At 33.7% G+C, this 10574-nt stretch overlaps 3 protein-coding genes across 5 annotated transcripts; all 3 read left to right on the top strand.

The window, feature by feature from the left end:
• The first annotated feature begins 348 nt into the window (after nucleotides 1–348).
• Nucleotides 349–2662, top strand: LOC123713307 (peptidyl-prolyl cis-trans isomerase sig-7). The gene has a single exon (XM_045666913.1). The coding sequence runs from the start codon at nucleotides 487–489 to the stop codon at nucleotides 2488–2490; it is 2004 nt and encodes a 667-aa protein (XP_045522869.1). The 5' UTR covers nucleotides 349–486; the 3' UTR covers nucleotides 2491–2662.
• A 1974-nt stretch (nucleotides 2663–4636) lies between these two features.
• LOC123714320 (putative neuropeptide precursor protein) lies at nucleotides 4637–6825 on the top strand. 2 transcript variants are annotated; one of them, XM_045668551.1, is made up of 5 exons: nucleotides 4637–4805; nucleotides 5195–5320; nucleotides 5390–5624; nucleotides 5698–5838; nucleotides 5924–6825. In XM_045668551.1, exons 1-5 carry the CDS (start codon nucleotides 4730–4732, stop codon nucleotides 6447–6449), a joined length of 1104 nt encoding a protein of 367 aa, XP_045524507.1. In that variant the 5' UTR covers nucleotides 4637–4729; the 3' UTR covers nucleotides 6450–6825. The 2 variants fall into 2 exon arrangements, with proteins under 2 accessions (XP_045524507.1, XP_045524499.1); XM_045668543.1 differs by having other exon boundaries at nucleotides 5180–5320.
• A 129-nt stretch (nucleotides 6826–6954) lies between these two features.
• On the top strand, nucleotides 6955–10267 carry LOC123711822 (potassium channel AKT3-like). Of its 2 annotated transcripts, XM_045664648.1 has the most exons (5): nucleotides 6955–7150; nucleotides 8102–8315; nucleotides 8593–8763; nucleotides 9380–9468; nucleotides 9890–10267. In XM_045664648.1, the coding sequence occupies exons 1-5, from the start codon at nucleotides 7126–7128 to the stop codon at nucleotides 10195–10197; spliced, it is 807 nt and encodes a 268-aa protein (XP_045520604.1). In that variant the 5' UTR covers nucleotides 6955–7125; the 3' UTR covers nucleotides 10198–10267. The 2 variants fall into 2 exon arrangements, with proteins under 2 accessions (XP_045520604.1, XP_045520612.1); XM_045664656.1 differs by lacking the exons at nucleotides 8102–8315; nucleotides 8593–8763; nucleotides 9380–9468; nucleotides 9890–10267 and adding an exon at nucleotides 7434–8021.
• Nucleotides 10268–10574: the final 307 nt, after the last annotated feature.

Genomic DNA, 10574 nt, shown 5'->3' with positions numbered 1-10574 from the left:
TTTCTTCGTATAGTGGTATATGATACATATTACGCTAATTTCAAATATCCACACTAGATGTCGTTATACACGATTTAGAAATTTTACACAAAATTCTAATCTGACTGAAAGATGTCACGATTTTAAATTTACTTTCAAATACACTACTAGTACATTTCAAAAAGGATGTCATATTAGGGTATTTTATTAGTATGAAGTTTCGATGACAAAACCAATTTACCAAGTTTTTATATTAGACTACCTGTACCCTACAAAATAATTATGCCCTTTAAATCATTTAAACTCATATGATCTCTCTGACAACTGACAATCGACACTACGAAAACACAGATTCAATCATTAAAAAAAACTATAATTGACTTAAAATTTTTAGGTTACAACAGTTTGCGTTTTATATTGTGATGTGTCCAATTGTAATTAAAGCAATAATTCAGGCCAAATTATTGTAGAATATTTATCGAATGAGAGTATTTATAACATTCTGCAATGGCAGTTGTAATAGAAACAAGTCTTGGTGACATTACTGTAGATCTTTACGTACAATTAAGACCTCAAACATGTCGGAACTTCCTAAAATTATGCAAGATGAAATATTACAACTACAATCTATTTCATTCCATAAGAAGTGGGTTTATAGCTCAAACAGGTGATCCGACGGGTGAAGGATCCGGCGGACAATCCATTTGGGGTGTTCTAGAGGGTCCTGAGAAAAGATTTTTCTCTGGTGAAAAGATGCCTAAAATTCGTCATTCTGAAGTTGGCTTACTATCTATGGTGGGCACTGATGACATGATGGTGGGTTCTCAATTCTTTTTTACTTTGGCCCCTGACTTGAACTCATTAGATGGCACACATTGTGTGATTGGCGAAGTCACTGAAGGACATGAAATTTTAACTAAGTTGAATGAAGTTATATGTGATGAGACGCATAGACCTTACCGTGATGTGCGTATAACTCATACAGTTATCTTGGAAGATCCATTTGGTGACCCTCCTGGCTTTAGAGCTCCATCTAGATCACCATCACCAAACCCAGAGCGATTGAAAGGTGGACGTATTGCTCCTGATGAAGATATTGATGAAACCGAGGGTAAAAGTGCAGCAGAGATACAAGAGATGATTGAGGAGAAGGAAGCTAAAGCACGAGCCACAATTCTAGAAATAGTAGGAGATTTACCAGATGCAGATATTGCCCCTCCTGAAAATGTTCTGTTTGTTTGTAAGCTCAACCCTGTCACTACTGATGATGACTTAGAAATCATATTTAGCAGATTTGGAAAAATTGTTAGCTGTGAAGTAATTCGTGATAAGAAGACTGGAAACTCTTTACAATATGCATTTATTGAATTTGATAATAAAAAATCATGTGAAGATGCTTATTTTAAAATGGACAATGTCTTGATTGATGACCGACGCATTCATGTGGACTTTTCACAGTCAGTGTCTAAAATGAGATACTTAGGTAAAGGAAGAGGAGTTCAATATTTAAATGATGATAATAGTGAAGCAGATATGGTAAAAAAGGGTAGATCTCCAAGTAGGGATCGTGAAAACAGAAGGCAGAAATTAAACAATAAAGACTATGACAGAAATGACAACCAAAGAAGTTATGTAAAAAATGAAAATCACCGAGATAGTAAATACAAGCGGGATAGGTCTCAGCGCAGTAGAAGTCGGTTACGGGTAGATAACCCACGAAAAGTTAACTTGCATGTAGAAAGAAAGGAAAGTAGAAGAAATCATATGAAATGTGAAGATGAAAAACACACAAGAACAAATAGGAATAGTCACAGAGACACTAAATACTCTCATAGAATGTCTTCCCCTTCCAATGGTCGAAGAAGGGAGAGCACCCCCTCTCATTATAGAAAAACTTATCATAAAAATTCCATTACCGATAGAAATGATAGGAAAAATAAAAACATAGACAAATCATGCAAAGACTCCTCATCTCATAGCCACAGAGATAGAAAACCAGAAAAAACTGAACATTCAAAAACAAACAATATAGAAAGCTATGACAAAATTAGAGGAAATGATGAGAAATGTAGTGCTAACCATAGAAATAAACATAGAAATAGTATGGATGATGAGGACAAACAAAAAATAAAGAAAACAACATATTATAAAGATGAATATGAACCCAAAACACCATCTCCAGTTGTAGAAAGGAAAAAAACTAAATCATCTAAATGTAAAGAAATAATTAAGGTGTCAAAATCATCAAAAAAGCGAAGAAATGTTTCAACATCATCAGATAGCTCATCAGAATCAAGTTCTAGTTCAGATTCATCCAGCTCTTCTAGTGATTCCGATAGGAGACGAAAAAGAAAAAAAAGAAAGTCCTCTTCATCAAGCAGTAGCTCAAGTAGTTCATCCAGTTCAAGTTCAAGCAGTGACTCTTCTAGTAGTTCTGAAAGTGAAGACAATTCTAAAATACACAAAAAGAAGCGTAAATCTTCAAAGATTGTTAAAAAATCAAAAAAATAGCCTTATAATACTGTCTAAAGTACAAAATATCTAGAATTCTTACCTTTTGCTATACAATGCATTACATTTTTCATGATACACAATTTTGCTTGGGTCTTATAGGTTAAATTATATAAAATATTTTTCAGTGCTTTAATATAGATGCTTTATTATACAAATAGAAAAATATAAACGGAGCAAAAAGTTGAAAAGTACATGTTATTTATACTAATTAAATGTACTATTCTTATAATCTATTTTTACATAGTCAAAAAATATGAATAGTGAAATTTCTTTACACATGTAAGGCAATAATAAAGTTTTTGTATTATTACTTCTTTTAATTTAACTTTAACAACTTTAAAAAATCGAGTTTATCCATTTGTGTGGTGTTGTAGGATTTGGATGATTTAAGTATTATGATATTTACACTTCCAAGCATGTATGCTTAATTTCAGTTGATGTCTACAAGTTTCTTGAAACTAAAGTCCAACCCTTTGTTAAGATTATATTATTTAAAAACTCAAACTTACGGAACAATCCGAATTTCATCAATATTATATCAGTAGTTTTTTAGATATTCTGGAGTAGACATGTATAATATATCTAAGTACCTAGGTAATTAATAAACTATGCCATCAAAGGTTGTCGAATTGTTTTATTTCCATCCAAATTTCAAGTATATAAGCCATATTGTGTTTTAACAATACTTAATTGACAAAAATACTAAATCCTTGTACTTTGCAATTAAAATCCTTAATATTTTTAATTTATTGCTATATTACGATCAAAATGAATCTATCCATGGCAGACACCATACTTTTTTTGTAAGAAACAATTTGAATGCCGTCCTACTGGCGGCTAGGGGCTTCTTTCTTACATCTGTCATACATTTTCATTTTAAGATATAATAGGTAAAAGGAAGTGATAAAGATATCAAAGTATCTGGATGATAACAGGACGTTGTTGACTCCGTCCCGAGATTTTATTAAGTAAGCAGTCTGCCTTTGTATTCATTGTATGATAAATGAATGACTGCTATTGTTAACTTCATAGTGTGGCAGGTTATTTCAATTCCACGTTGACATACGTGCAAAATAAAATATTTGATATGATTGCAATATGAATATTAAAATTTTAAGCATGAATCGTAAGCTATTTCGATTAGGCCTTCTAGATTTATGAATTCTCTTACTTTTTACCATAATATAGTTTATTCTTCTATACACAAAAGAATATGGATTATGTATTAATATAATATCATCAATCTATCATATAAACAAACCAAATTCACAAAATGGAAACATTCGCATTGTCTATTTACATAATATTCCGTCAGAACAAGAAAACTTATTCGTCCTCCAGTAAAAATATGATAGGCGTTTGATGACATAAAAACGAGACAATAAAAAATTGTTTAATGATATGTAATTTATGGGTATCTCTCGGCTTGACGCCATACTTTCATCTTATTTTCCAAGCACTGCTATTTTCAAAGGGTTTATTTTGTTGAGTACCATCTACCTACGTAGCTTTTACAGACGTCATAGGTTCAGGGATGTACTTACTTATGTTGAGTAAATATTAATGTGCATATAGTAAAATCTTGAAAACACTTTATTGTATGTTTAATATACATAAATGGAATGCTTTATAATTTATATTTTTCAACTTCTGTTTCTTCGTAAAACTTCTCGATTAAAAGTTATTTACTAAGATCGACACTGACGTGGCTTACTCCCTTAAAATTTTAAAATTACACTAGTCAAATTTATAAAAAAGTCTATGACACCAAAATTCGCCCCTGTGTTTCATACCTACCACTGAATTATAAAGCCCAGCGTCCATAAAAAGAGCATATGACTATAGAAACAAAACAGCAACACACACACAAACATTCACAAAGCAATATCTGCTATTCTATATCAACTTTAAGAATGATCTAAAACTCTGTCAACTCTACAAAAATTAGTAATAAAATACAACAATTTATTAATGATATTTAAAATATACCTATCCCACTTCAATATATGTAATAGTACAAATTGCGGGACTTAAAGATTAAAAAAATGTGACTACTACTAATAGTCTACTAAATTAAGCAAGGTTAGTGGTCACCAAGCTTTACCGAGCCTGTATCTTTTAATGCGCATGTTCGGGCAATATCGACAGAGACGATTGCTTTTTCTCCGGTTCATGCTGCTGCCTGCCACACGTCCCCTAGAGTAGTGCAAATTAAGAAAAATAAAAAATACCGAATATGTTGATTTTATCGTTTACCGCGTTTATCGCGGTAATTTCTCATAGTGGTGCACTACCTACACCTTCGAACAAAGGTATGTTGAATAAATAAATTTTAAGGTTTTTTATTTAAACGGTAGGTAACAAAATCGAATAGAATATACTTTTGCATAGATTTTTTTAAAGGGTTTTTGTTTTGTTTGTATTGATCACCCGGCATGATGCCGCGCAGTTCTATATTTAGCAACAGGTGCCCTGCGCGGTTCTCTCGCGAATGCTCTATGACCTTTGTAGATTTTTTATTACGCTGCGTTTTAAGGGTACCAAACCCCCGGATTTAATCTTATATCAATTTATTGAGGTATGCTAGTCTAGATTTCAAACATTATATTACTTTGTAAATAAGGCATTATTTGTATTACACATTTTTTTTTAAATTTTTATTATATTAGCTAAACATTTTTTTAAGATTATTATTTATTAGAAAATGGACCCGTCGCTGAGCTGCCCGAAAATTGGGACCAAACCAAAGATGATACTCAATCTTTATTCCTGAATAAAAGCGACAAAAATGATCTGGAGCCATATCCGCTCGCCCTCAGTGAGGATGGTAAATATGAAATACCTATTCGTTAACTTTGTATAAGATTTCAGGCTTATATAACATTCAAAATTACAGGAAATCCCGAAGGGTTCGAACAAGCTATTGATCAGAGATATGATTCCCCGGCTTCAAATGGAGAACTAGACAATCTTATTATGAGACCTGAGCTTTACGGTGAACCTCCAGCTATCGAAGGTCTTTCTTCTGGATATGACTCCCGTCGAAGAAAACGTGGTAGTGGAAAAGTTGGAGGCGCCGGTGCAGCTACAAAAGTAGCTACGAAATCCAATTCTGGAAAGAAAAATCTTAAGTAAGTAGCAGTAATTATTTAAATATTTATTATTTTAATGCGCTTAATTTTCAATATTTTTTCTCAAAATTAGACCTCAGGAGAGCCTTTCACCCGTAGATGCCATAGCCGAAGATCAAGATGCTTACCGTCTCAAACGTGCAGTGTCAAAGAATACAGACACTAGTTCAGCTTTAACCACAAAGAAGTCCGCAGAAAAGAAAAATAATTTCCGGTACGTACTATAACCTAATAAAATAAATTCTAAAGTTTAAGATAGAAATTAATTATACACAATCAACGCATCCTTTTTCTTATAGCCCTATTTCTGACCGCCGTAAGAGGGATTCTGGACTTAGTGCTGCAGATGTCCGAGCCCTTCTCAATATGTGGGAAGCTCAAGAACGTCGCAAGCAAGAATGGAACGCCAATCGCTGGGCTGCAGACCGTTACTATGGGCATGTTAACAATCTTGATGAGGAGCAACCTGAAGTTGATGAAAACGGTGATGTTTGGTACAACGAGCCAGTTGTAGTTGGTCATGAAGGTTACCCTCGTCACTCTTACTTCTCTGAACAGAATCGCATGGCATTGGCGCAGGGTTTGCCTGAACTTTACCAAGTTGATCCAAACGAAGTTGCGCGTAGATATGAAGAAGCCCGTCGCAAAAGAATGTATGCTAACAGAATGAAGCGTTTCATGGTCGCTCGTAAACGATCAGATGGTATGGCCCACCAAAACAACTATAGGTCCCGCGATGATCTCTACACTTTGGCAGAACTTCTTCGTTCTTCGCCACGTGCTCAGGCACAAGACCTGCCCGTTTACCGGCGACTTATCCTCTAAATGGCATTTCGTTTCTGTCAGAGAATCGTGGGATATTTATTCTGTAATTCGAAATATTATGTTTAAGTACAAACAGTACCTATCGTTAATGCATTTAATGTCAAACTTTATTACTTAGGGTTATGAAATATATTATCTACTATAAGAAACGTAAGAAAGTTTAGACAGTGGACCTTCAGTCTGGCCTAATCAAAATATTTTCCCTACCTCAGTTAGCATATCCATCAATCGATTCGTACAAATTAAATCACACAATTTAAATTATGCGTCGCAAAAATCAAGTTTGTGTAAGAATTTCTTAGGTATAGAAATACATATTCGTTATTAATAGATGTGTAAATGTATTACTGTATTAATAAATAGCATATTAATCTTATTGCTGTTTTATTTACACGTCAAAATTAAATCAACTTTTTTGTTGATACCATAATATTACAAAACCTTTATCAAAAAATAACTAGGTATTTAAAAAAAGCAATAACTGTCTAGCTTACTGACAGTCTTTATGTCTTCAATAGAGTCTTTTAATTAACTACATTATATACAGGTGGAGAACCTAAATAAGTATATGATTATTTAGATGTTACTATGTGTGATAAAAATAAATCAGTTAAAATAAGAGAAACTATAGAAGGAAAAGCGTTAGATACAGAAGAAAGAATTGAAAGGCTGCAAGATGGCGAAGCCTCGGCGAGTACAACGTATGAATTGTTTTTATGGTTAATTAGCTATTCTAAAACATTCATTGGTCGAGTAGGGAAAGACTTTTTTATTTCGTTTATCCGGTGTTTTTGCCCGACGTTTCCACTGCCACATCATATCACGGAACTCATAGCGGCGCAAAAAGAGTTTAACACAATACGTGAACAACATTGACCAGCTTATTTTAAACAATCCAGATTTAAAACAATTAAAAAAATATACAAAGATGAAGAATCAAACTATAACAAACGCCGATTTTAAAAGTGTTTGTGTTCTTTCCAGTGATTATAAACCCAATGCATATTCATCAAATAGAAATCGTGTCGAATTCGAAATTGTTGAAAAAGAACCAATTTTCGTTATTGTCGACTCAAGTTGTGAGAGCAATCCCAGTTCAAGAGAAATTTTGATAAATAACAACAAAGGATGTACAAAGGAAACCGATGTACCAACATATTTGAAGAACCATGTATTTCCAATTGATTTACCATCAACAAGCAAAGAAATAAGAGAAGATTCTCGGTCCTTGTCCAATGAAGCAGAGTCCAAAGAAGAATTACAAGTGATGGATATAAATCTGCAAAGTGATAGTGAACTTCCGGTACAAAACTTCAACGACAATGAAGATCAATCTATAGTCGTTACTTATCTTAAAAATAAGGATAAAGTGAATCGCAGAGACGGCGTCTTATTGTCGTCGAAGAAGAGGTCTTCTCTACTAAATGATGTCCTGAAACTAGAAACCATACCAGAAAGCGACCAAGTCTCTAGTGTCATCGAACCATCAATAAGTGATCAGTTATTGATAAATTACGACAATAATTCTAATTCAATTCTGTAGACTATTAAAAACCTTAAATAAAATATTCATTTTAAAATGTTTTTCATTTGTAGCATAATTTCATAATTAAGTATTGAGCAAATTAAGAAAATCCTATCATTTAATTCAGAAATATCGGAAACTTCTTTGGACGTATACATCCCCTCTTTTCCTGGTTCACCACGATCCCTTGATTATGGGTCTGAAGCCTCGAATGATTCTGAATTTGAAGAATACCAGCACGATCTTCGGTTAAAAGAAGCTATAGAATTCCTTCACGCAGACAAGGACCTACTCATCGCTGCCGAAACTGGCAATGATCAACATATCGAGATGATTTTAAGGTGGTTTATTTTTTTTAAACGGTTTATATGTAATAATATAATATAACGCAGCAAATAACGCAACTTTTACCTTTATAGCCCCCGACATTATGAAATCCAATGTAAATGTACCTAAGAAAATAAAATATTGTGCGCCCCAAATACGAATTTCTGTGTTTTCGTATTTACCTATAATAGGCAGGACAGTATGTTATTCGTGAGCTTGATTCATTTGGTTTATCTAATCGACAATATCAAATGGTTGAAGATATAAATGTCAAAGTATATTATTTTTAAGGAGGACAGATATACATGTCCAACAAATGGACCACCTGGGAAGAAATGCACTGCACCTTGCAGTTTGTTCCGATAATCTGAGAGCTATAGAATTATTACTGAATGGTGGAGTTAGGGCCAATGTTAAGGATAGCGTCGGAATGACTCCGCTTTCGTTGTGTTTGATGCGCAGGTAAACGTGACTATAGATAATATTCCTAGTTTTATGCTTAAAGTAGTTATATTATAATAAGTTTTACAATTAGTCTGTGTTGCTACTTCTACAGTCTGAACGGAAAGAGAAACATATCAACGCAAGAGAGGTCGCAACATTGCCTTATTGTTTTGTTATGTTGACATGAATGTGGCCATTATAGTTCATTACTTATCTTGATACTGGTCTGGTATACCTCTATTTGTTTACTAATTTTTTGAGCGATGTTGGCCTAGTGGCTTTAGCGTGCGACTCTCAACCCTGAGGTCGTAGGTTCCATCACGGCTGTGCACCAATGGACTTTTTTTCTATGTGCGCATTTACATTCACTCGAACGGTGAAGAAAAGCATCATGTGGGAACCTGCTTGCCTTAGACCCAAAGAGTGGCGGAGTATATCTGGCACAGAAGGCTAATCACCTACTTGCCTATTCCAATATATTTATTAGAATAGGCAAGTAGCAATAATATTTATTAATTTAAATCAAGGAAATTAAAATTTTGACGATGCAGTAGGTTTACTTATTTTCCTGAGTACGTTCCTACTAATTTTTCTATTTATTCCTTATTCACACCAAAACGGTTTGTTTTTACAGACCGTCGTTGACTGTGGCCAAGCTACTTTTTGATTATGGGGCTAAACTTATGCCACGAACGGATCCTATGGACACGGGACTGTTTATTCGTAAGCCAAAAATGATTTTAGTTACACCAGTCAACGGACGTATGTAGTATGGTAATGGAGTAGTAGGTATACCTGGCATTGGCGAACAAATTCTATGAGTTCTACTCCTAATTTATTTCATTATTGCTCAATTGTTTCACAAATCCCACAGAGATGTGCCATCGAATTTTGTCGTATTAATAAGTCTATAGCTATGGCCATAATATAACGTAGCTCTACTTAATCTATAGTTTATCGAGGTACTCATGTTTTATCTTCTGATAAAGAGCTAATTCCACGAAATTTTTGCAATAATTACAGAATTATTGCAGGTGGATATTTATTACATGTGGGTAATTTATTGTTCCACTTATAGTTTGATTCCCGCGTCCTTCATCCCAAATTGACTAAAAAAAACTATAATTAAAATATGTATTTTTAGAATTTGTCATGATGTCAACACCGACAAACGAAGAAGAGAACATAATGGAGCTTCTTATACAAAAAGGTGCTCTTGTTAACGATCCCGATGCTCCAGGAGGCCGGCAGCCTCTGCATTTTGCAGCAATGAGCAACAACTGTACTCTTATACGTATTCTCGTGAACTTAGGAGCAAGCTTGCATTTAACTAATCACAGAAATGAAACGCCAAAAGAAGTGGCAGCTACGTTTGACTGTAAAGATGCATATAAACTTTTGAATGAACTCGAGTTAGAAAATATGCTGCCTGTGCAATATAAAGGACGATAGACAAGTCTATTTTAAATGACAATTTACTACGATAAGATTAGTGCCTGGGTTAGTTATTCCCTTTGACTCGAAGCGGCAAAAAGTCGTAACGCCATTTACCTAATTTAAAAAATGGTGCGTGTTATGTGTTTTAATACTAAAGAAAGTTTCTTTTAAGATATTAGCTCCATAATACAAAATAATAATACTATATATAGAATTTTAATTTATTATAGATAATTGTACTGTAAATGTAATGTATCATTATGACTGGGATTTCAGTGACCTCGCACCATCAATAATAGTAGCAGTGAATATAGAATCTCCCATATTATGATATAATCTCTTAAAATCGATTTTTTTCTTGCTTGCTTTGTTATGCTAACATAAATATTCTC

The sequence above is a fragment of the Pieris brassicae genome, chromosome 1 (genome assembly GCF_905147105.1).
Source record: "Pieris brassicae chromosome 1, ilPieBrab1.1, whole genome shotgun sequence".
Taxonomy (NCBI): Eukaryota; Metazoa; Arthropoda; class Insecta; order Lepidoptera; family Pieridae; genus Pieris; species Pieris brassicae.
The sequence above is the reverse complement of the archived record's forward strand: the minus strand, read 5'-3'. Positions and strand labels throughout refer to the sequence as shown.

Bases quoted from the DNA above. Each gene is read 5' to 3' on its own strand.
- LOC123714320 (XM_045668543.1), top strand. From the start codon at position 4,730: ATGTTGATTTTATCGTTTACCGCGTTTATCGCGGTAATTTCTCATAGT. The intron at 5,321-5,389 runs GTAAATATGAAA...TCAAAATTACAG, and splicing joins GCTCGCCCTCAGTGAGGATG to GAAATCCCGAAGGGTTCGAA. The intron at 5,625-5,697 runs GTAAGTAGCAGT...TCTCAAAATTAG, and splicing joins TCTGGAAAGAAAAATCTTAA to ACCTCAGGAGAGCCTTTCAC.
- LOC123713307 (XM_045666913.1), top strand. From the start codon at position 487: ATGGCAGTTGTAATAGAAACAAGTCTTGGTGACATTACTGTAGATCTT.
- LOC123711822 (XM_045664648.1), top strand. From the start codon at position 7,126: ATGGCGAAGCCTCGGCGAGTACAAC. The intron at 7,151-8,101 runs GTATGAATTGTT...CATTTAATTCAG, and splicing joins GAAGCCTCGGCGAGTACAAC to AAATATCGGAAACTTCTTTG. The intron at 8,316-8,592 runs GTGGTTTATTTT...ATTATTTTTAAG, and splicing joins CATATCGAGATGATTTTAAG to GAGGACAGATATACATGTCC.